This window comes from Artemia sp. Qi Xiang Cuo, chromosome 12 (assembly GCF_049724085.1).
Source record: "Artemia sp. Qi Xiang Cuo chromosome 12, ASM4972408v1, whole genome shotgun sequence".
Taxonomy (NCBI): Eukaryota; Metazoa; Arthropoda; class Branchiopoda; order Anostraca; family Artemiidae; genus Artemia; species Artemia sp. Qi Xiang Cuo.
The window spans coordinates 2130785-2158129 of NC_142805.1; the positions used below are offsets into that span (position 1 = coordinate 2130785).

The 27345-nt window shown below is 33.9% G+C and overlaps 1 protein-coding gene across 1 annotated transcript in view; it reads right to left on the reverse strand.

The window, feature by feature from the left end:
• Window positions 1–27345, reverse strand: part of LOC148945657 (uncharacterized) — a 149429-nt gene that overhangs the window by 119789 nt on the left and 2295 nt on the right. The window contains exons 2-4 of the mRNA XM_089097859.1: window positions 17569–17753; window positions 13488–13666; window positions 1900–2014 (exon numbers count right to left, since the gene is read on the reverse strand). Coding sequence (XP_088953985.1) covers window positions 1900–2014; window positions 13488–13666; window positions 17569–17635 — 361 coding nt within the window. The 5' untranslated portion in view covers window positions 17636–17753. The remainder of the gene's footprint in view (window positions 1–1899; window positions 2015–13487; window positions 13667–17568; window positions 17754–27345) is intronic.

Genomic DNA, 27345 nt, shown 5'->3' on the forward strand with positions numbered 1-27345 from the left:
CAGCTTTCGAAAGATTTGTTTTTGCATTGACGTACTCATTTACCAATATTCACCTTTACTTCAATTGCACTCACTTTTATTGGATAAGGTGATCAATTACTGATCAACCCCATAGAATTTAAAAGCTCTGTCCACTGTTATTGACCTTCTTTATTCGCATACCTTGCACCATTTCATACAAAAACAACCGCCAAGTTTCATGAATATGTTCGAAAGCTTAACGTCAAATCTGTTTTAACTTCTATATCGCTGAGTTTCTCCTCGTCAAAGCTAGTCAGTATTTTGTTTATTTTAGCGGCCTGTTGAGGTGAAGTTCCAACTTTTGAGGTGCAATAGTGCGTTATTGGTCTGACCCCAAATCAACACTAGTCGAGCTCCGCAAATCTTTCAAACTTGTCCTCTATCTTCTGTGATTCTCCATCTGGTTCTTCACAGTTCCAAAAGGGGATGTTCGGGTTTATTTATGTATGTCATGATCTTTGAATAAGGTGCTGAAAGGGACTAACACTTTTTGCAATGACATGGGAAATGGTGAAATATAAAAAGAAATGTGGTTTAAACATAGACACTTTTTGAAAACAACAGAAGAAGAAAAAAATTACAGTCGGTGCAAAAGGGCATAAGAGAATGACATGGTTGTAATTCCCCTGTGTAATTTCAACATATTCAGGTAATAAAAAATATAAATATGTCCCTGAAAAATGGTTTCAGATTTTCCCTAAAAATTGTTTTCCTAATAGTCCCAACTCGGTTCCCGGCTGTAAGACAAAATGGGGTATACTCTCTATGTGATAATTAAAATTTAACAGGACTCTGATTTTAAAAAAAAAAATCCAGGTGAAATATTAGATTGATTTACCCACTGTATCCTCACATGATTGGCTGGGCTTTATAGTTGCTTACCAATAATGTGGAGTAAGATATAAAAAAAATATCATTGTTGAAAAAATATAAAACAAGACTATTGACAAGGGAATTGTCAGGAGCTAGCCAAGGTCATACACAAAAACGAAACAAGCTGTTTTAATAATAATTTTGTTAGAAAGGAGGTCTGATTGAAAGTTTAAGCTGTACACAATAGACTGAATAATAATAAAATAACTACACAATAAATCAACAAAAGCTTAGAAGCCTCCTATGTTGTAATGCAAAAATAAAAATACCTAGCTTTTTGCCTTTTATAGCTATTGGGATTATAAAAATACAAGGAAAAGCTGCAAGATGTAGACTAAAATGTATTACGTTCCGATCACTTTCTTTGCGGTGAAAAAAAAAATTGTATTACCAATATTAGGAATAGGAACTTCAGACTAGGTTAGCCTCCAAAATCCCCTCCCAAAATCCCAAATCCCCAAAATCCCCTCCTAGTTTGTCCTAAAAACACGGTTGATTCCTTGCTTATAAAGAACTGTATGTAAGGCAATATCAAAGAGAAAGTTTGAATACAAGTCAGGGTGTTAAACATTGAGACAACACATAATTTCAATTGTTAATTTTCTAATGATGTATAAGAACAGTGCCGCAATAGAATCTTAAAATGGGGATCTGTTAAGACCTTGTAAATAGTCGTATATTTTTAACCCTGGGCTGATTGTTTAAAACATTAAAAATATCTAACTATCCTTTAATCTTTAAGCATACGCATCCATACCAAGGGGTTGCCCATTTTCAAAATTCTTGTACATAAAGTCGCTTGCTAGGAGTGGCACATTCGACACGTGTGGATATGTACCATAAGTTGGGCGGTATGTACCCTAAGTGGCGGAAAAGGAACGGCTTTGCAAGAATGTATCTGGTGTGGCCTAACAAGTGGCACTTCAAGATGTACACAACGTGGCCGAGAGTAAAAAACCCTTTGATGTATAGACGACATAAATATGAGATGTTTATATACTTTACCTTGAAGTTGTGGTCTAGATCTGTCATGACATTCGGCTCTTTTCAGTTTCACACCCCTCTGAATTTCCCCGAGAAGTTGATTGTGCAGATTTGGCTTCTCAGAATCGTAAACAAACTAAGAAAGAAAATGAGAGAAATGTTTAGGCTACTTAATAAGAAGCATAAACAAGGGCTAATTAATATTCCCAACGGCTACCAAATCTAGAACTGTCAGGGGCGAAGCAAAAATGATATTAGAGAAAGTTCGCCTTCATAACAGGCCTGAAAATTTGGGACATGATCATATCTATTTCCACAAAATCTGTAATTTTAGGGAGCTCCGGGGGGACCTGTCCTTACTATTTTCGAAAAAACTAATTACTAATTGGTGATTGTAAAACAAATTTAATTAACCTCTTATTAATAGGCTGGGAAACATGAGTAACGATTATTTTCACGTTCTATGTCGAGGACGCCTAAGGGGCTGAAGCCCTTTCCCAGGTGTATCTCTGGTTGCAAAATGTGTATTATTGGTACAAGGCGTTGCCCTTTACTCAGAGTTCATTACCCAAACTGTTCGATGTAATAACAATATTTAGCTGGTGGATTTACCTTAATCTCAGTTCATTGCAATCAAACGGGCCTTGGTAACGAACTTCAAGTAAAGAGCCAATAGGCCCAATAGTAACCGAAACTAAAAAAAACTGAGTTTTCTTATAACAATAGAATATAAAAAATAATTCTGATAACTGAATATATAAAATTCAGTAAGTTTAAGTTTCAGAGGCAACGCTGTAGCGTTGCCTATAACAAAGGCAATACGGCTCCAATGTTTTGTTATTTATTATTTATTTTTTCCCCAGAGGCACTTCATACGGAAGGGGTCGTCGTAGAAACTTCAACGAGGGCTCATTCGATTGGAAATCGAGAGTTCTAGTGCCCTTTAATTGTCGAAAATGATTGGAGGGCAACTAGCCCCCCCCCGCCGATCATTCCCCCAAATACATCCAATCAAAATTTTGAGATAGTCATTTTTTTTCAGCGTAGTTGATTTCAAGATAGAAAATATATTTTTGAGGAGGACACTCCCCACAACCCTCAGGGCAAGAGTATTAAGTTATGCCCTAGGGGTGTATAAGGTTTTTATAGAACGTGTTGTCGTAGAAACTTCCAAACAGGCTCATTCGATTGGAAATTCAAAGGGCTAGTGCCCTTTTTAATAGTCTAATGTGATTGAAGTGCAACTAGCCCCCCCCCCACGCCCATCATTCCCCCAAAGATATCCAATCAAAATTTTGAGATGGCCATTTTCTTCAGCGTAGTTGATTTCCATATAGAAAATATGTTTTGAGGAGGACACTCCCCACAACCCTCAGTGCAAGGGTTTTAAGTTACGCCCTGGGGGCACATAAGGTTTTTCTAGAAGGTGTTGTCGTAGAAACTTCAAAAAAAGCTCATTCTATTAGAAATTAAAAGGGCTAGTGCCCTTTTTAATAGTTGAAAGTGATTGGAGGGCAAATAGCCCCCCCCCCCCCCACGCCCATCATTCCCCCAAACACATCCAATCAAAATTTTGATACAGCTATTTTGTTCAGCGTAGTTTATTTTCAGATAGAAACTATTTTTTTGAGGAGGACGCTCCCCCACAACCCTCAAGGCAAGGGTTTTAAGTTATACCCTGGTGGTATATAAGGTTTTATAGAAAGCGGTGTCGTAGAAACTTCAAAAAAGGCTAATTCGATTGGAAATACAAAGGGCTAGTGCCTTTTTTTAATAGTCGAAAGTGATTTGAGGGCAACTAACCCCCCTCTCACGCCCACCTTTCCCCCAAACACATCCAATTAAAATTTTGAGACAGCCATTCTATTAAACGTAGTTTTAAGTTCTGGAAATTAGGTCTTTGAGGATGAAAACTCCCCCACAGCTCTCAGGGCAAGGGTTGTAAGTTATGCCTTGGGGGCATATAAGGTTTTGTATAGACAACATTGTCGTAGAAACTTCAAAGAGGGCTCATTGGATTGGAAATTGAAAGCTCTAGTTCACTTTTTAAGCGTCAAAAGATATTGGAGGGTAACCAGCTTCCCCCCCTAATCCCTATTTTCCCAAATACATCGAAAAAAATTTTAAGATAGCTATTTTGTTAAAAATAGTTCAAAGATCATATAACAAAAATTCCGGTGTTGACACAACCCACCAGGGCCCGGGGGTAGGCAATATAATTTATGCCTTGGGGGCATATATGGACTTTATGAAAGGGATGCTCGTATTAACTTCAAAGAGGTATCATTTGATTGGAAATTGAATGTTCTAGTTCACTTTTTAACAGTCAAAAGAGATTGGAGGGCACCTAGTCCCCCCCCCCGTCGTCGCCCTGTTTTCCTCAAACCCATCCGATAAGAGCTTCGAGATAGCTTTTTTTTAAAATAGTTCAAAGACCATATAACGAAAACTCAGGGGCCAACACAGCCCCCCAGGGCCCGAGGGCAGGTGTTGTAAGTTATGTCCTTGGGGAATATATGGTTCTTATTGAAGGGACGCTCGTAAAAAGTTCAGAGATGGCTCATTTGATTGGAAATTGAAGGTTCTAGTTAAGTTTTTTCGAGTCAAAAGATATTGGAGGGCAACTAGCCCCCCACGCACCTTTCCCCCAAATATATCCAATAAAAATATTGAGATAGGTATTAAGTTAAAAATTTCTCAAAAGTCAGATAACAAAAACTCAGGTGTCATTACAACCCCTCAGGGCCCGGGGAAAGGCGTTGTAAGTTATGCCCTGGGGTATATATTGTTCGTATGAAAGGGATGCTCGTATAAACTTCTGAGAGGGCTAATTTAATTGGATATTGAAATCCAGTCCTTTTTAAGAGACAAAAGTGATCAGAGGGCAACTAGCCCCCCACGTCCTTTTTTCCCAAATACATCTGATAAAAAATTTGAGGTAGCCATTTTGTTAAAAATACTTCAAAGATCATGTAACAAAACTGCTTTACGTATGGTCATTTGGTTAAAAATAGTTCAAATACCAGATAAGAAAAACTCCTGTGTCGACACAACCCCCCCCCCAGGGCCGGGGCAGGCGTTGTAAGTATTGCTCTGGGGACATATATGGTTCTTATGGAAGGTATACTCGTATAAACTTCAGAGAGGGTTCATTTGAATGTAAATTAAAAGTGGTAGTTCATTTTCTCAGAGTGAAAAAGATCGGAGGGTAACTATCCCTCCCAGCTCTCCATGCCTTTGGGCGTATCGGATGGATAAACCCATCCGATAAAAATTTCAGGTAACTATTTTGTTGAAAATAGTTCAACCATCAGATATTGAAACTCCAGGGTTGACACAACCTCCCAGGGCCGAGGGACAGGCGTTGTAATTTATACTCTGGGGATTTATATGGTTTTTATAGAAGGGATGCTCGTATAAACTTCAGAGAGGGCTCATTTGATTGAAAATAGAAAGTTCTAGTTCACTTTTAAAGAGTCAAAAGAGACAGAAGCTTAATCTAGTCCCCCCACGCCCATTTTTCCCCAAACCCATCCGATAAAAATTTTCAGATAGTCATTTTGATAAAAAATAGTTCAGATAATAAAAACTCCGAGGTTGACACAAACCCATTTTTTCACTTTGATATTGTTACTTTGATATCAGTTTTGATACTTTGATGAATATTTGATTTTTTTTATTTTTTTTTTAGTTTGATTTTGAAATAAGAAATTTTTAAAAGCTTCAAAACTTTTGCAATCAAAAACGAACAAAAATTAATCAAAAAAACTTTCCGAAAAAATAAGTTTTTCAAAGAAAAGTACAGGCCATTTTAAACTTAAGATCAGCAGATATAAATACATTTTAAAATTAAAACTCAAAACGACCAGAAGTTACTATTAAAGAATAAATGAAACCCAAAACGAACAGAAATTAAATAAAAAATCATAGCAAAAACATACAATAATTAATAATATAAATGAATAAATAGATCTTAAAGCGAGTAATTCTTAGATTTAATATGAAAATCAAGCTTAAGACGAAAAATATATTTTCCTATTGAAGTACAAATGAAACTTAAAAGAAACAGAAATTAAATAAAGCATCAATGCAAACAAACATACAATAGATATTAATGTAAATTAATAAATAAATCTTAAAATGAGTGAAACCTAAATTGAATATGCAAATTAAGCTTGAAACAAACAAAAATAATCACAAACAAGAGTTTGGGTATGACCTTCTTCTTTCACTGTAAAAGTCTAAAACCTACTGCTTCATTGCCGCTTTACTGAAAACTATATGCGTCATGAACAGTCTTGGAAAGTATTAACAACTTCAAATTCAATATTTGATGTATAATGATATTAATTGTCGAAAGATGCATCAGTTCAAGAATTTATATCGCTGTAATTGTATTTTTATTTTCAATACTGTAAGAACTGGAAAAGAAAATTTTTGTAATATAATTCGTTTTCAGTTAAGCGCCAATGACGCAGTAGGCTTTTGATTTTTATTCACAGATAGGAAAGGAGGCAGTATCCAAACACTTGTCTGTAATGAAACTATATTCGTCTTTAACAACTTTAAAAAGAGCTAATAAATTAAACTGAATATTTGATGTATAATGATATTAATTGTTGAAAGCTCATCAGTTCAAAATGTTACTATAGTTTTAATATTTATTTTCAGAGATACGTACAAAAGAAAATATTTGTCACAAAATTGGTTTTCAGTAAAGCGCCAATGGCGCAGCAGGTTTTAGACTTTTACAGTGAGAGAAGGAGGTCATACCCAAACTCTTGTTTGTGGTTATAATTGTTTGTTTCAAGCTTAATTTGCATATTCAATTTAAGTTTCACTCGTTTTAAGATTTATTTATCAATTTACATTAATGTCTATTGTATGTTTGTTTGCATTGATTGTTTATTTAATTTCTGTTCGTTTTAAGTTTCATTTGTACTTCAATAGGAAAATAATTTTTTCGTCTTAAGCTTGATTTTCATATTCAATCTAAGCATTACTTGCTTTAAGATCTATTTATTCATTTGTATCATTACTTGTTGAATTTTTTAGCTATGATTGTTTATTTAATTTCTGTTCGTTTTGGGTTTCATTTATTCTTTAATAGTAATTTCTGGTCGTTTTGAGTTTGAAATTTAAAAGGTATTGGTATCTGCTGAGCTTAAGTTTAAAATTGCCTTTACTTTTATTTTAAAAACTTATTTTTTCGGAAAGTTTCATTTAATTAATACCCATCGAAAGCTTAGAGCCCGAGATCCTTTGCCTGATTTTCAAATAGGGACCCCCCCAAAAAAATCAAGGAATTTTAATGAAAAATCAAACCGTCAAATTTGGCGTATCAGAGAACCTTACTGTAGAGGTTTCAAGCTCTCGTCTGCAAAAATTTGGAACTTTGTATATTTTGCCAGAAGAAAGATCACTGGCGCGTTGCTTTTTCCCAGAAGTGGACACACCAAATCAATGGTCCTAGATGATCGGTAAGGGGCTCATTCAAACGAAAATTAAGCGTTTTAGTGCCTTTTAAGTGACCAAAAAGATTGGAGAGCAATCATCCTTCCTTCCATGCCCCTTTTTCTTCAAAGTCGTCCGGTCAAAATTTTGAGATAGCTATATTGTTCAGTATAGTTGAAAGGTCCAATAATCATGCTTTTGTGGGTGACATGACCCCCACAGTCCTTTGAGAAAGGGCTGTAATTTATTAAACTTGCCCACTGTTTTCATATACTATTTTTATTGGGAGGCATACAGACATTTTTCTGGTGGAGGGATTTCTGCGAGGGATGGGGAGATTTTCTGCGGTCAAAATTTTCAGTGGCGAGGGAAGATTCCGGGGGGTGAAGTTTTAAAATAAACAGGAGAAAGTGGCCAGAATTCCAATGTCAAATTCTTTTCATTTGGCTTGCTTTCTCTTTGGCGATTCAATTTTACATGCAGACATGCTCCTGGGGAATTTTCAGGGAGAATTTTCAGGGGGGAATTTTCAGCGGGGTTGGAATTGTCTGGTGCTCTTTCTGTGGGGCTGATTTTCTGCGAGAGAAATCCTCCATGGGGGAATTTTCCACGCGAGAAATTTTCCATTGGGGGGGGGGTACTTTTGTTTGTTATGAAAAAGTTTTCTTTGGTCCCAACTCTTAAAGAACGACTTCTGAAACACAAGGGCCGTTTAATTAGAATAACAAGCTTTTTATAAATTGTAAAAACTTTAGCTTGAAGAGAGAGGGATTGAGGTGGGGACAACCCCCTACCTACCCTACCCCCGAGCTACCCTCATATACGGAATAAATTGTGTTCGTTGTCAGTTTTAATGTTATTCCTTACTTTCAGCTTTAATTTGTTTTTTGTTTCTTTTATTTATTTATTTATTTAACTTACACAAGGAAACGAGACTACTGTGCGTTAACATTCATTGATACTTGGAAATACCAAGAACAACAAATTAAAAACATTTTCGGTACTTGTATGATGTACCCTGACCGCTCAAGTTGTTCATTCATTAAAGCATATAGAACCAGTTCTTTTCGTTAGTTTCTTTCAGCTTAGCGTGAGACAAGATAAAAAGAAGTGACAGAATATATGGAAAATACATAATTTGGACTATATACTTGCACATTAGCGGGGGGTGGCGGCAAAGTATTTGGACAGTGTAAAGTTGGAAAATAATTCTTACTACATAATATGCAGAATAATTGTACCTATCACAATAATTACTCAGGCAGCAAGGATGGGGTAAATAGACAGGGAGTAGGGCTCATGATGAATAAGGAAGATGCCGAGTATTGTATAGAAAGAAAAAGTAATAACAATAGAAGACTAACCACTCATTTTATGACTGAAACTTTCAAGGCATCAATTATTGTTAAATCCGCCCCTGCAGACCTGACTTACGGACAAACTGATGAATCATATAAGATCCTTTTAAAGTTATAGGAGCAAATAGACAGGGTCCGAGGTAGAAATATGATGTTACTGGGAGATTTTAACGCCCAGGTTGGTAGAAATAGGGATAGATGGTATCATAACCTAGGTAAATTTGGTGTAGTAAAAGAAAACAGTAATGGATACGACTTTTGCAATTTTGTGGGTATAACAATCTAGTTATAACCAATACGGTGTTTGGTCATAAAATGGCTCATTTGTTAACATGGTATTCACGTGACGGTAAGACAGCGAATCTTATTGATTATGTTATTATAAACCGAAGACTGGCAGGATCAATACAAGATACTAGGGTATATAGGAGTGCCGTTATTGATGTTAGGAGTAAAAATCACCCTCTAGTAGTGTCTAGAGTTAATTTAAAGCTGAAATTTCGGACGGGTAACTACCTCCCGGGAAGATGTGATGTTGGTAGACTCCAGGATGAAAATTTGAGAGAAACTTTCCAGGAACAGTTGAATGCTATACTTCAGAGTTTAAAATTTGATGATGTGGAAGATGGTTGGAATCATTTTAGAAAAATTATTTGTGAAGTTGATGAAGGTGTCTTAGGGAAGAAAGTTAGAACTGCAGCTAAGAATATTAGTGAAAAAGCTTTATGATTGATAGCAAGGAGAAAGGACTGGTTGAAGAATTACCTTAGTGATAGATCATATGAAAACCAAAGGGCCGCAATTAGCGATAAAGAAAAATCTAAAGAGAGATGGGCCGAACATTTCGAGAATTTGCTTAACCGAGATAGAGTTGAAGGAAGAGATATAAAGGAAAATGAAAAAGTTTGTGATACTTTGTATGTGAAGGAAGATTTGTTTTGTGAATTAGCGACAGTACTAAAAGGATTACAAAATAATAAGGCTCCAGGTGCTGATAGTGTGGTAAATGAGTTTCTTAAATATGGTGGCTCTGAGGTTAAAAATAAGTTACTGAAGATAGTGAATATGATTTTTGAAAAAGGGGAAGTTCCTAACGATTTTAGGAAAACTTTAATTAAGCCACTTTATAAGAAAGGTGATAAAAGTGAGTGTGGTTATTATCGAGGGATTAGTCTGGTCTCTCTGTAGGTAGTAAATTTTTAGTAATATGATATTTTTTAGACTGAGAGATGTTGTAGACAAATTTTTAAGAGAAGAAAAGCGTGGTTTTAGAAAAGTTAGAGGATGTGTCGAAGAAATTTTCACTCTTAGGTTAATAATTGAAAAGTGCCTGAGTTTTCAAACCCCTTTGTTCCTCAATTTTGTAGATTATGAGCAAGCGTTCGATTCTGTTGATACAAGAGCTTTAGTGAAGGTCTTATCCTTGTATAGTATATCAGGTAAATATATTAAACTGATTAGTGCTATGTACGAGAATAACAGTGCTGCGTTTAAGGTAGGAAATGAGGTTAGTAGTTGGCTTCGTATTTAATTAGGAGTGAAGCATGGTTGCGTTCTATCCCCCTTTATATGGATTATTTTGATGGACTTTGTCTTAAGGAGCACAGTGAAGGCAATGGGAGAACATGGAATCAAATGGGGAGGAAAAACTTTCCTGGTCTTAGATTATGTTGATGATTTAAGCATCCTAGATGAAAGTGTGATCAAAATGAATGAAGTTTTAGAGGTTTATCAGGTGGACAGCTTCACTTACCTTGGTAATATTATTGGTAAAGATGGTGGGAGCAGTGAAGATGTCAAAAGTAGAATAGCCAAGGCTGAGGGTGTTTTTTTCACAGTTAAAAAAAGTCTGGAAGAATAGGAAGACAATTCTACAAACCAAGATTAGAATATTAGAAGCTAGAGTGGTGACAGTGGTCAAATGTGGCAGTTGTCTGAGGCATGGGTGCTCTGATAATTGGATGCATATTTAATTGATGTTTTCCAGAAAAATTACTTAAGGATTGTTCTAGGTGCCCGGCTGACTGACCGTATTTCAAACAGTAGGCTGTACGAAAAATGTGGTTCAATACCACTCTCTAGGGTTATAATGAAAGAAAGGTTGAGGTGGCTAGGGCACGTTGTGCGGATGAAGGATGACTGATTGCCGAAGATTGTTCTTTTCGGCCAACCGTCTAGGGCTAAACAGAAAGCAGGTCATCCTCGTTTGGGGTGGGAGGACATCATAGAGAAAGATTTAAAGGAAATGGGAACTTCAAGGGCGGGTGTAAAAAGGGACTCTTTGAATAGAATAGGATGGAGGAGGAGCGTGCGTAGCTGTGTTGGCCTCAGGCGGCTTGGTGCTGTGGTAAGTTGTTAGTAGTAGCAGTAGTAGTAGTAACACAATAATTGTACCTAACACACTAGGCATGCACATCCAATATATTTTACCCCTCCTCCAGGGCCGTATCCTTAGTATGAAAATATATACCCCAAATTTGCTACTAAAGCATTATATTTTTATCATACCTAGGTGTAATACATTAGGATTGAGCGTCAGAGAAACATATTAGAAGAATATTAGGTCGGGGTTATATCATAAAAGTAACACGTTTTCTCCCCCTGAACCCAGAGAAATCACTAGCAAAGTGTTTTGTTGGGGGGGGGGGATTTTGGACTGGCTGGTCAATTTTACTGACCGATTTGGGTGATGTTACTATTAAAATCCCTTCATTTTTTGTTTAATACCGACAAAAACTAATCTTCTTTCACTGAGTTTACATCATACATTTCCTAGGCTCATTTACCCTCATAAAAAAAAGAAGCCAGTAACCGACTGGGTGCACAATAGAAAAGCTCTCTCACCCCGTACGTGACGCCCGTGCATGGATCCATCTTAGGTCTATCCATACCTAAAAACTACAGTTGTCTAAGATTTTCTTTTAGTTAATCCAAAATTATGAAATTTTTGGGGGAAGAACCAGATATTAATTATTGTTGTAACACTGAACTGTGAAAATGAACAATCAAAACTAATAACTTAAATTTGACAATAGATTTGGTCTGTATATATTCAAACATTAGCAATCTATTGATTCGCAAAGACAACCGCACCTTCAAAGGATAGCTACATCATCCGAAATTGTTTCGTTTTACATGGTTTTAGCTTATTTTTGCCATTATTTCACACTTGCGTTACCTTTTTAAGTTTGGCACCGGCTACCTCCAAAACTGCACTTGGAGGTAACAATTGAGTTCCCAGCAATTTCTGAAGTTTATGCCCTTCCTACACCCCCCAAAAAATTAATGTTTTAGATACTAATAATTAGCATTATTCAACCTGAAAGTTTGCAAAAGATATGGACCTTTCAGGCCGTTCGCCCAAATCATTTCATTTTTCGTCAAGCTTTAGCTTTGGGCTTTCACCCTGTGCCTTGTTCTAATTTTTCCCTGTGTTTTTAAAAACAGACTGAGTTTTGTAGTGTATGCACCAATACTCAAAATTTTTTTTTTTTTTTTGTGGGTAAACCACTGGAAAAAAAATCAGTTTCAGAAACACCAAAAGTTAGCGTTATACAATCCTTAGACGTGATGAAAATGATGAAAATACATTAATGCATTAAAATGCAGTCTATTTTTGGAACTAGAATATGTCACACCTTTTCAGTCCTTTAATGATAAGTGGTCTTTTTCTGTCAAGTGACTGAACGTGTGACTGATCCACTTTCCTACCTCTTTTATTTCAAATGTATTACAAATCAATAACTGACCTTCCCACCAAGAGATGGGTCCAAGACCCATAGCCTGGAAAAAAAGAAAATTTGTAGCTGAAATTGTCCCTCCCCTAAGAAATATAAAGGAATATTTTCCTCAACAACTGTCTTTTGTTGTTGTTATTTGCTTCATTGTTAAACCTATTAAGCAAATGGACTGCTGCAAGCTTAGTTCTAACTAAATTTTGACGGTATCTTAAAAAGCTTATATGGTATCTAACCTATGTTAGGTATCTAACCTAACATGGAAATGAAGCGAGTTTAGTTAAACTGGTCCATTTCTGTCATGTGACTGAACGTGTGACTGATCCACTTTCCTACCTCCTTTATTTCAAATGTATTACAAATCAATAACTGACCTCCCCACCAAGAGATGGGTCCACGACCCGTAGCCTGGAAAAAAAGAAAATTTGTAGCTGAAATTGTCCCTCCCCTAAGAAATATAAAGGAATATTTTCCTCTACAACTGTCTTTTGTTGTTGTTATTTGCTTCATTGTTAAACCTATTAAGCAAATGGACTGCAGCAAGCTTAGTTCTAACTAAATTTTGACGGTATCATAAAAAAGCTAACATGGTATCTAACCTATGTTAGGTATCTAACCTAACATGGAAATGAAGCGAGTTTAGTTAAACTGGTCCATTTCTGTCATGTGACTGAACGTGTGACTTATCCACTGTCCATCCTCTTTTATTTCAAATTTATTACAAATCAGTAACTGATCCCTCCCCCATCAGGAGATGGGTCCAAGGCCCATACCCTGGAAAAATAGAAAATTTTTAGCTGCAACTGCCCCTCCCCCTTTTCCCATGTGAAATATAAAGAAATATTTCCTCTACAACTGTCTTTTCTGCTGTCATGTGCTTCATTGTCAAACCTGTTAAGCAAATTAACTGCTGCAAGCTTAGTTCTAACTAAATTTTGACGGTATCTAACCTAACATGGAAATGAAGCAAATATCCAGTGGTTCATCTCTTTTTCACCCCCCCCCCCACAGCTTCTCATTATTCGATGAGTAGGTTATTGTTCAATGAATATTGTTTTACCTTTCCTCGGGCTTTAGCTTTGGGTAGTACAGGTCGGCTTCTGTCATTTGGCTGGACGTGCTTCAAACGGATCCCCTTTTCAACCTCTTTCATCATTGTAGTCCAATCTGGTCTTTTCCTTGGTGTTTGCCGCAGTCTTTCTAACTTTGCTTTTGCAGATTCCGATATATCTTTCTTATCTGAATATAAGAAATAGATATTCGTTAATATTCTAATACAATCATATCATCTGTTCATTCTTATGTGATATTTTCTATGTTGGCATAAGTTTAATGTCCTTATAAATTTTTTCATGTCTTTATTTACGTTCTCGTGTTGTGGTATGTTCTTCTATGTTTTATATTGTTGCAAGTTGACTTATTTTTGTTCTCATGTTCTAAATGGTATGTTCATTCTCTATGTGTTATCATGCTTTTATATGTTTTATTTACTTCTTTTCTCTTGCTCTAATGGGATATCATATTTTTCATATATATAATATGTTTTCATATATATTTTTGACATATATTTAAAAATTTTCATAAACAATTTTTTTCATATAAATATATATATATATATATATATATATATATATATATATATATATATATATATATATATATATATATATATATATATATATATATATATATATATATATATATATATATATATATATATATATATATATATATATATATATATATATATATATATATATATATATATATAATTTTCATATATAAATTTATCATATATAAATTTTTAATATTTTTCATATATAAACGAATCCTCCGGTTTCCACATATTCCAAAGCTAATTCCGTCTCTCAGTCCTTTTTTAGTGAGACGAGATAGCTGTTCCTGGTTACTAATTAAATAAAAAAAACAAGTTTTTTAAACTGAAAGTAAGGAGCGACATTAAAACTTAAAACGAACAGAAATTATTCCGCATATGAAAGGGGCTGTCCCCTCCTCAACGCCTCGCTCTTTACGCTAAAGTTTTTTATTGTTTTAAAAAATAAAGTTTTGAGACATAGTCAAACTTTAGCGTAAAGAGCGAGGCATTGAGGAGGGGACAACCCCTTTCATATACGGAATAATTTCTGTTCGTTTTAAGTTTTATTGTCACTCCTTACTTTCAGTTTAAAAAACTTGTTTTTTTTATTTAATTTTTGAACGTTTTTGAATAAATGCAGGTTTTGATCTTGGCTCACCGTACATGAATAATTAAAACAAAATTTTCATATTAATTTACTTTTATTTAGTTAAATGGCTTTCTCGAAACTTGTTTAATTATATTTACGAACGTTTTTATTAGTAATAAATATACGTAACTTACGAATTAAATTACGTAGCGAACTTCTATATTAATATATGCTTAATTTGTTTATTATGGGGTTCGCCCCCTAGTCAATACCTTGCTCTTTAAGCGAAAGTTCGAATTTTGTTCCAATTCTTTAAAAATTCCGCACAATCACAAAGGCCGTTAATTAGAATAAATAGCTCTTATGAAAGTACTAAGAAATCTTTGGCTTAAAGAGCGGGGTATTGACTACGGGGTGAACCCAATCATATATGTAATATTTTCTGTTCGTTTGAAGTTTCGATGTTGCTGCTATTGCAGTTGAAATACTTATTTTTTTATATTAAATTTCTGATCATTTTTTAAATAATACTGGGAAGTCCGGCGTCCCCTTCATAGCAATGTCCCTTCCCCCAAGAAAACTTCCTTCATGGAAAGATCCTCCCACAGAACCTCCGACCCACCCCCCCCCACTACCAGGAATAATATCTCCTGAAAACGTCTGTATGCTTCCCAATAACCAATACTATATGTTAACATTGGGTAAAGTTAATAGCTTTAAGCCCTCCCCCCGGGTATTTTAGGGGATTAAGTCATCCTAAAAGACATATTTATTATATTTTCGAACATGGTGAACAAAATGGCTATCTCAAAATTTTGATCAGGTGACTTTGGGAAAAAAATGAGCGTGGGAGGGGGCCTAGTTGCCCTCCATTTTTTTTTGTCACTTAAAAAGGGCACTAGAACTTTTAAATTCCATTCCAATGAGCCCTCCCACGATATTCTAGGACAACTGGTTCGATACGAACACCCCTGGGGAAAAAAAAAAACAAAAAAAAAAACAAATAAACACGCACCCGTGATCTTTCTTCTGGCAAAAAATGCAAAATTCAACATTTTGGTTGCTGGGAGCTTGAAACCTTTACAGTAGGGTTCTCTAATACGTGGAATCTGATGGTGTTATTTTCATTAAGGTTCAATAACTTTTAGGGGGTCTTTCCTCCTTTTTTCGAAAATCGGCCAAATTTCCTCAGGCGCCTAACTTTTGATGGGTACTTAAACTTAATGAAACTTATATATTTGAAATCAGCATTAAAATCTGATTCTTTTGATGTATATATTTGTATCAAAATACCGTTTTCTAGAGTTTCGGTTACCATTGAGCCGGGTCGCTCCTTACTTACAGTTCGTTACCACGAACTGTTTGATAAATGACTTAGTGAAATAAGAATGTTTTAGTCAAGTTGATTACGCAATTTTGAATTTCTTAGTTTCTTTTTACTAATTTTTTCACTAATCATATGAACGAAAGAGCACTTTCAAGTAGAAATATAGAGAGAAGTGGACTAAGGGTGTACTGCAAGATGGCTTACAGGCTCTTCTATTGGAACTAAATATTGCCAAATATAAATTTGATAAAATATTTAAGATATGAGTAATTTTAGTTTATTAACATTTATTTTGATTTAAAAATCCCCCCGGGAATGCAATCTATATTTAAAAAAATCTGCCGATGCTGGGAGTTCGCTTCTTCTCCTTGTGTCCTAGAACAAAAACACTTATGGAGGTTACATCTTTCTTTTCTTTTTCTCGTCTTTTTAAATGTTACTAAGTTGAAGTCGTTGTTGCATACAAAATAAGTAGACACTAGATTCGACTGTATCCAGGCTTGTTATTCGAGTGGAAGGGAAGACAAAAATAATTTTTGTTTGGGGGGATTTACCCAAAGATTTTTTGTGAGGGGGGGGGGGCTGAGGGTTTTTCATGCAATTCTTATACGAGTTACGAGTTCGAGATTATTTTTTTGAGGTGGGGGGTGGTCAAAACCAGTACCCCCTCTTCTGAATACACCCCAACCATTTATTGTCTTTTTGGGATCAGTAGGCTTCTTTGGAACTTAAGTACAGCACATATTTGATTATTTTTTATATATTTTTTTTTCTTTGTCGAATGGCTCATAACGCTTAATTTTGACTTACGTCTGAATTTTTTTGTCTATATAAATAAGATTATATAGTTTTGATCCTGCCCGAAGATAACTAGCAAAAAAAATTTATTCTGGGATGCTACGGCTCAAACGGAAAAGATCATGGCTGTGTCAAATAAAAGCTGCTGTGGACTGGGCAACACTATCACAGGACTTTCGAAATGAGCGGCAACGTTGCCACGAACTTCAGGTAATGATGGATCGGTTAGGAGCAGAATTAAAGACCGTGATATCCAGATTTGGACGCATGTAGTTCGAGTTCATAGACGTTGAAGTTTTATTTCAAAGTGTGAGGTGCTCGTTATGGGTCATCATTTTAAACTAAATGTGTTAAGGACTTAATCTCGGATTGTATCGGTATTAGAGGATATCCCTTGCCCCATATATAATTTACGATGTGACGAAGTGGCCCACAGTCTTGCAGAGTTGCCAGCTGCTATCTCTTTTTAATGTTTTTTTTGCATGCAGACGACTGTAGAAAGGACAATCGTTCAGGCTTGTACATGTGTGAATGAAGAATTCTAAGAAATGATGTAAACTTGTGGTTGTTGGAGGCGAGAGAGAAAATTTGCACTTATGTTATTCATTTTGTGTTGTTGTTGCCACGAATGCTGAATGTTTCATTGTAAGACCTTGTGTAGCTTATACATTCCTCTTCTTCTGTTGTTGCTGCATTGTAAGAACTGTTGCATTGTGCAATGTTGCAGTGTTATCAAATAAAAGCTGATGTGGACTGGACTGCACTATCGCAGTCCATTGTAGGAAATAAGCAGTATTTTAGGAAAATAAGAAATGACGACATAACTTTACCTGGCATGGGTGGTGGAAGGGGCGGGCCAGGTGGCATTGGTGGTGGCCCTGGTATCGTTGGTGCCATTTGGTTACTCAATGAACTACTTCTCGAAAGAGGTTGAGAAAGTACTATAGATGTGGCAGATGTCCTCCGCTGGCCAGTGGCAGGAACTGGTGGAGGTTGAAATATCCAAATGGGAGGCCTGTAAGATGTTCAAACATAGCTTAATGCTTAGTAGTACGCTTTCACGGGCATCAGCATTTATGAATACGAGCATATAAACGAGTTCAGTTACCCTCTTAGCTAATAGCTATACAGGGGGCCGCACAACTCGCTTTCCTGTTTTAAAATACAATATCTTTTCTTCAATTCATTTTTATTTTCAGGGATTTAAAACTATATCGTTGGAAATTCAAACATAAGTAAATACGCAACCAAAAAAAGTGTAAAGATAGTTGAACTTTATTTGGAAAATGGACGATCAACTATTGAAACACTGAAACCTAATATAATACTATTGCTGAGTCATATTTTATTCATTCTAGCTGTCCTGGGGTAGAGAAACGGCTAATAAATTTGCAATTCGAATGAGCTAGTCGTATTAGGCGCTTCTGAATTTCAGCAATTAAGGAATCTGCAAATAACAAATGGCAAGAAGTCAATCAACTCTATTCTGTAGTAGGAACTCCATACTCCACGTAGAAATAAACAAAATTTAATAAGTTTATAAAATACCATTAAGTCAAATACACATCGTATTAATTCATTCGGTTATTAATGTTGAAACAACAATTATGCATTATTATTACATATTAAATAAATAATGTCAATAATCTTAGGACCTGTAAATAAGTTTTGGTACTTGTGTAGAATCTGGTAAGTGCGCGACATTTGTATTGCAAAGATCTTTATGAAAACAGGTTTACGCTGCCTTGTGAGATATAAACAAACGGTTTCTCTCTCCGGGAACTATATTTAAAATTTAGCTTTTTGGAGTTTAGGGGGACTAAAAGGTACCTAGGTTGGGTTAGTTTAGGTTAGGCTAGGTTACGTATTTAATATATGCTACGTTTTACCTCCTCACCCCCCCCCCCGCCTAATGTAAAAACATAAAGCCCAAATTTATTTCTGAAATATTATATTTTCAGCCTGTTTTATTTCATTAGCATTAACGAAACTTCACTTATCGCGTACTTACCAGATTCTACACAAGTACCTAAGGTTTTTCCATTGCATTAAAGTTACATGAATAATATCAAGATGTTAGCTAAACGCTATTTTAATTGTATGCTATTGTACACATGGCCCCCAATCCATAACCCAATAAAACGTTACAGATCTTCAAACGTCTTATTAGTTAATATTATTGTTAATTTTTAATTGTTTGTTAAGGGTTATTGATAAATAACACATCGATAACATAGTTAATAATTGTATGCAAGAATTTACAATGTATTAATATTACATTAAAAAAGTATATATATTACACTAGAGTCATTAATAATAGTACCAGGAGACCGAGCTTCACTCAGTGAAAAGAAAGAAAAAAAAATTTAATCTCTTTCGTGAAACAATTTTAATTTAATTTTATATTTTTCGCTTTTGTAATTAAAACCATTAAGGTATTGGACATTTGGAACGCCATTCATATGAAAATGTTTTTCTAAAATTAAGTCTCTAAGCAAATTTTTTCTAAGTCCTATCTAGATCGTTTTTTCAATCGAAAAAAGAGTAATTATCTTATTACAACAGTCTTTCTAAAGGAACAATAATCACCGATCGAAGCTCTGTCTCCTGTTATATAAATTATTACAGTAGTTTTTCTGCCGCAATACGTAGCATATAGAGCAAAGCAATTAATAATGTAACTTCTTCTGCTCATGCTCAAGGCTTTATATCGTCAGGGGTATCTAATTTCAGTCAGCAGATGATTTACAAAAATCATTACGGGGACTGGGAGGGAAAAAAGAATTTTCACAAAGTTGTAGCCTAATAAGATCGTTTTTCACACAGGAAAAAGGTAGTGTGCCGATTTACAAAAAAAAACTATATTAGTGGTTTCAAGAAAAAATTTACATGTTTACAATTACTGCTTGCTTAATAGGACAAGTTTAGTAACATTTGCAACATATTATATCTTTAAGTCAACTACTAGCCTAACTTCTTCCTTGTACCGCAGCGATATGATATTATTATTAAAAAAAAAATTCTTTAGAATTTTTACGTATCAGCACGGGTCCTTCATTACTTACGATTTATTACTACGAACTGTTTGATGTCGCTCATCTACATTTATATATTTTTAAAAATATATAAATACATGTATATGTTATATGTATTATATTTAAAGGTATATATTAAAATGTATTATATTTTAAAAATGGGCCTCATTAAAATCGTAGAATGAAAAAAATTCGTTAGAATTTTTACGTATCAGCACGGGTCTCTGATTACTTACAATTTATTACTACGAACTGTTTGATCTCGCTCATCTATATTTATATATTTTTAAAAATATATAAATACATGTATATATTATATGTATTATATTTAAAGGTATATATTAAAATGTATTATATTTTAAAAATGGGCCTCATTAAAATCGTAGAATGAAAAAATTCGTTAGAATTTTTACGTATCAGCACGGGTCTCTCATTACTTACAATTTATTACTACAAACTGTTTGATGTCGCTCATCTATATTTATATATTTTTAAAAACATATAAATACATGTATATATTATATGTATTATATTTAAAGTTATATATTAAAATGTATTATATTTTAAAAATGGGCCTCATTAAAATCGTAGAATGAAAAAATTCGTTAGAATTTTTACGTATCAGCACGGGTCTCTGATTACTTACAATTTATTACTACGAACTGTTTGATCTCGCTCATCTACATTTATATATTTTTAAAAATATATAAATACATGTATATATTATATGTATTATATTTAAAGTTATATATTAAAATGTATTATATTTTAAAAATGGGCATCATTAAAATCGTAGAATGAAAAAATTCGTTAGAATTTTTACGTATCAGCACGGGTCTCTCATTACTGACAATCTATTACTACAGCCTGTTTGATGTCGCTCATCTATATTTATATATTTTTAAAAACATATAAATACATGTATATTTTATATGTATTATATTTAAAGTTATATATTAAAATGTCTAATATTTTAAAAATGGGCCTCATTAAAATCGTAGAATGAAAAAATTCGTTAGAATTTTACGTATCAGCACGGGTCTCTCATTACTTACAATTTATTACTACAAACTGTTTGATGTCGCTCATCTATATTTATATATTTTTAAAAATATATAAATACATGTATATATTATATGTATTATATTTAAAGTTATATATTAAAATGTATTATATTTTAAAAATGGGCCTCATTAAAATCGTAGAATGAAAAAAATTCGTTAGAATTTTTACGTATCAGCACGGGTCTCTCATTACTTACAATTTATTACTACAAGCTGTTTGATGTCGCTCATCTATATTTATATATTTTTCCAAAATTACAGGACCGCCAAAGCCCTCATTACAAATCGTAGAATGAATGGATTATTATCAACAATGCTCTTTTTCAAAATTCTTTTTCTTTTTTTCATAAGAAAGTTTCTTTCTCTCCTAAGAACGTTTTCCAACAGAAAATGTGGATTAGATATATTTGTGTGTTTTGCCAAAATAACATAAATACCAGCGTCACCATTAAAACGCGTTAGAAGCACAGACTATTTGTAAACAACGAACATGCAAGAAATAACTTACATTCTCTAGCTTTGACTGAACTTGTCCCAAAGACTCAGAAGTACAATACGTTCTAGGCTATTAAACAAACAGACGGCACAAAGTAAATCTAGAAGAAATAGACTATATATTTGTCTGCAGATATATAGATTATAACTAAACATTAATGTGGCCATATGAATAGCAGAAGATATGGAACCTCGGCCACAATTCATGCATCTTTCTTGGTACAGAAAATTAAGGTTAAAAATATTCATAAATACCTTAAAGGCTTATTTTCCGTGGTTTAACTTTTTTTTAAATATACATTTTTTTACCAAGTGTAATCATGCGTTTTTATGCGTCCATTCGACCATAATTTTGTAGGAACCAAAGCTGGTTGTTTTGGGTCTCAGGGATTCAGTTTCATCTTGATGTGTAGTGACGACCAAAGACACTTTTAAGCTTTCTTACATAGCTTTCCTTGTAGACAAACCGAAAGAGTCTTGTGCCAACGGATTTGTAATATCAATTTGACAAACATTACGACAAAGAATGGAACCTCCTCAGAAGAAAGTAAATAGATTTTCTTGCAATATAGGGTTATTAACTCTACCCATTGTTATTTTTTGGGTGTGCACTCTATGGCTCTCTAGCCCTGTTCTAGGTCACCCACAGTAGTGCCAAGGTTTCTAAGCCTCTGTATAAAGCAGGAAGCCAAATTGAGCAACAGCTCTTATGCAATATATATATATATATATATATATATATATATACACACACACACACACACACACACACACACACACACACACACACACACACACACACACACACACACACACACACACACACACACACACACACACACACACACACACACACACACACACACACACACACACACACACACACACACACACACACACACACACACACACACACACACACACACACACACACACACACACACACACACACACACACACACACACACACACATATATATATATATATATATATATATATATATATATATATATATATATATATATATATATATATATATATATATATATATATATATATATATATATATATATATATATATATATATATATATATATATATATATATATATATATATATATATATATATATATATATATATATATATATATATATATATATATATATATATATATATATATATATATATATATATATATATATATATATATATATATATATATATATATATGTTTGTACTTTTTGTACTTTGTTTTAAAAATGTTTTTACTTTTATAACTTTAATAAATCAAATAATATTAACATTTTGATTACTAAATATTAGTATATGTATATTAAACTGACAATGCACATTCATTTGTATTTTCTCAGTAAAGTGCAAATTTTGTTCTGGCCTTGGGAAGGCTTAGGGTTTTGCGCCCAACTTATGTTAATTTCTGCTCGTTTTGAGTTTGACTCGGTTATTTATTGTAATTTCTGTTCGTTGTGGGTTTCATTTATTTATCGATGCTGATTTGTGGTAGTTTCACGCTTGGTAGATTATTTGATTTTATTTTTGGTCTTTTTTTTGTTTAATGAAGTTCTTTACTTTTCTTTGAAAAACCTATTTTGTAGAAATTTTTTTTTTTAATTTATTGCTACTTAAAAGGCTACTTTACGGAACAGGCTTAGAGCCTACGTAAATTCGTCTCTCCGGGTTTAAAGATTGGTTTTGTTTTTTAAAGTTCCAGACATGATCCCTTTAATGATTTAATAAAAAAAAGTTTTTTTAACTGAAAGTAAGGAATGACGTTAAAACTTAAAACGAACAGAAATTATTCCTTATATGAAGAGGGCTGTCCCCTCCTCAACGCCTTGCTCTTTACGCTAAAGTTTTTTTATTGTTTAAAAAACTAGAGTTGTGAGAAGGTCAAACTTTAGCGTAAAGAGCGAGGTGTGGAGGAGGGGACAGCCCCTTTCATATACGGAATAATTTCTGTTCGTTTTAAGTTTCAATGTTGCTCTTTACTTTCAGTTAAAAACCTGTTTTTTTATTTAATTTTTAATGTTTTTGAATTAATGTAGGTTTTGATTTTGGCTCACCGTATATGAATAATTAAAACAAAATTTGCATACTAATTTTACTTTTATTTGGTTAAATTGCTTTCTTGAAACATGTTTAATTTTATTTACGAATGTTTTTATTAGTAATAAATATACGTAACTTACGAATTAACAAACGTAACGAACTTCTATATTAATAGATTTTAAATACGTATATTATGGGGTTCGCCCCCTAGTCAATACTTTGCTCTCTAAGCTAAAGTTCGAATTTTGTTCCAATTCTTTAAAAATGACCCTTAATCACAAAGGCCGTTAATTAGAATAAATAGCTTTTATGAAAGTACTAAAAAATCTTTGGCTTAAAGAGCGAGGTATTGAATAGGGGGTGAACCCAATCATATACGTAATATTTTCTGTTCGTTTTAAGTTTTGATGTTGCTCCTTACTTTCAGTTGAAAAACTTGTTTTTTTTTATTTAATTTCTGATATTTTCCTTTAATAATGCTGGAAAATACGGCAATTCATAGCAATGTCCCTTCCCCCATGAAAACTTCCGTCATGGAAAGATCCTCCCATACAAACCCCGACCCCCCCACCCCCCACCTACCAGAAAAAATCCCTCATGAAAACGTCTGTATACTTCCCAATAACCAATACTATTTCATAACATTGGGTTAAAGTGCATAGCTTTCAGCCCTCCCCCCGGGGACTTTGGGGGATTAAGTCATCCTGAAAGACATAGTTATCATATTTTCGACCATGTTGAACAAAATGGCTATCTTAAAATTTTGATCGGATGTCTTTGGGAAAAGAATGAGCGTGGGAGGGGGCCTAGTTGCCCTCCATTTTTTGGTCACTTAAAAAGGGCACTAGAAATTTTAAATTTCCGTTCCAATGAGCCCTCCCACGATATTCTAGGACCACTGGGTCGATATGATCACTCCTGGAAAAAAACAACAAAAAACATAAAAAAAAAAAAAAAAGATAAACACGCATCCGTGATCTTTCTTCTGGCAAAAAATAGAAAATTCCACATTTTTTTAGATAGGTGCTTGAAACCTCTACAGTAAAATTCTCTGCTACACTGAATATGATGGTATGATTTTCAGTAAGGTTCTATAACTTTTAGGGGGTCTTTCTACCTTGTTTCTAAAATCAGCCAACTTTTCTCAGGCGCATAACTTTAGACGGGTAAGACTAAACTTGATGAAACTTATATATTTGAAATTAGCATTAAAATCTGATTCTTTTGATGTATCTATTGGTATCAAAATTCCGTTTTTTAGAGTTTCGGTTACCATTGAGCCGGGTCGCTCCTTACTTACAGTTCGTTATCACGAACTGTTTGATTACCTGCGACAAGTTCATGTACTATATTCACGAGCTCATAGTAAAACTGTCTGAAAAGATCTTCCTTTTTTAAAACAAGACGACTGTTTTTGCAGGGGCTTCAGTTCAGGAAAACGAAAGGGGGAGAGGGGTAAGAATTTTTTTCAATTTTTCTATAACGATACAAATAAAAGAATTGGTCAAAATATAAGCGGATCAATTTTCTATTTTTTCAAGTTCTTCAATTATAATAGCAAAAGATGCTATTCGGAATCTAGAGATGTCAATTGTCTTCCTGCCCTCTCCCCCACCCAAACGGTGACCCTGCTTTTTAGGAGGGTATTTGACACTCGACTAATTTTATTTCAAGCCGAATTTATTCTTTCACGATGTCCTGAGGAATGTCACTGGACAAAGTATGTGCAAGGCTAATTTAGACATTTAGAAAAATATTTTGTCTATATGTCTTAAATATCTAGAATCATAATGGTGTTTATGTTTATCAATTTTTTTTATAAATTCTCAAAAATTTTAATTGTTTCCTTACTGATTTTAGTTTTTCATTACAAAGCAGTTGGTTTATCTTGCTAAAACAAAAGATTTTAGAAGTAAACAAACAGATCTTTTTTGGCCACTTTTAAAACAAAACCGCTGAATAAACTCTCCTGGAGTGGAATACTAGTTTATCCAAAAAAATCTTCTAAAACCTTTCGTCTCGGGATATCCATTTCTTTTTTTTTCTTTTTTCCTTTCTAGTATAGGCTACATTATAACATATACAATGATTTTTTTAGTCACAAAATTTTCTGGAAACGGTGATCATAGTGAAGAAAAAGGAAATTTTGTATGGTAACGCTGGACAGGAGCAGGAGAGATACTAAAAGTGGACTATTTCTTAGAATAGAAAAATATTAGCCTTGATTTACGTATATTACGTGGCAAACTGAGCATGTTTGGAATATAAAAGCTTATGCCACATAATTTTAAGTAAATATTCTGTGTCAAACAGTTCATGGTAACTAACTTTAAGTAAGGAGCAACTTGGCCCAATAATGACCAAAAAATACAAAGCAATTTTAATAAGAATTAATATATAAAAATGATTTTTATGCTGATTCCACATACAGTAATTTCTTTAAGGCGTTTTTGGAATTTTTCACATTTCAAAAGCTGTGAGCCTGAAAAGAATTGCCTGATTTTTGAAACAGGGAGGAAATACCCTCAAAAAGTCAAGCTATCTTAATTAAAATCACTTCCTCAGATTCAGCATATCAGAAAACTCTACTACAAGGCAGGGGCGGATCCAGGATTTTTTAGGGGGGGGGGAGCGCAAAATAGGTTGATCCGATAAACTTGCGTTAGGAGCAAGTTTAATTAACGCAAACTTGAGTTAATTAAGTAAATTACACTACTTTTGACTACGCTAGGGGGGAGCGCACCCCTGCCCTCCTGGATCCGCTACTGCTACAAGGGCTTACTATCAACAAAAATGTGGAACTTTGCTATTTTGCCATTATCATGAATTATAAGAAATTTATTACACTTTTTTATCTTTTCCTCTTTTTTTAATTTCCGTATAATCTCTTTTTGGGGTTGGTGCACCTCAGCTCAACTGACATTCATCGGGGGAAAGTACATTGTAAACATGTTTCGGACATAAGTAACAAGACTTTGGAGTTGCCAGTAGCCTACAAGGGGAAAACGAAAAATTTAAACAGTAAACAGTGAAAATCTAAAAGCAATACGGAATAAAAAAAATGCTTGAAAAAAATAATGCCCTGGAACAAAGTAGAATATAAAAGAGGATGAATAAAAAAAAATTAACAAAGGTCTGGAATTTAACAGGAACAGCTCAATTGCATATATAGATTGAATATTCAATTTTGTTTGTTGATTAGATTGAAGATGTTCTTTAAACCTCCATACGTAAGAATATACTAAAAGCAGTGTTAGTTTGTTCTTAGAGCCTTCCTTGGGGAGTGGAGGGGGAAGGACTGTAGTGGTAACTGTAAAGTTTTAAAGTGATCTAATAAGTCCTTGAATTACTCACTGTGGCTGTTTTAACCATGAAACTTCCAGGAAACAGTTGTAATGTTTAAAAATAATTAAATAAAAAACAAGTTTCTCAACTGAAAGTAAGGAGCAGCATTAAAACTTAAAACGAACATAAATGATTACGTATATGAAGGGTTGCCCCCTCGTCAATACCTCGCTATTTAAGCTAAAGTTTGAATTTTGTTTCAATTCTTTAAGAATGACCCCTGAATCACAAAGGCCGTTTGATTAGAATAAATAGTTCTTTTGAAACTACTAAGAAAAACTTTAGTGTAAAGAACGTGGCACTGACGAGGGGGAGAACCCTCTCATATACGTAATAATTTCTGTTCGTTTTAAGTTTTAATGTTGCTCCTTACTTTCACGATAAATAAAAGTTCAAATAGAGATAAAGTCCTTTTGATAGACAGTGTTTCACAAACAGTGATAAAATTTCACAAAAAATACTAGATATTTCGGTCACATATGAAGTGACAGTCATCAGTAGTAAAACTAAACTATTTAGTTTTACTAGTGATGACGGTCACTGAATATGTGACCGAAATATTTAGTATTTTTCTGTGAAATTTTATCACTGTTTGTGAA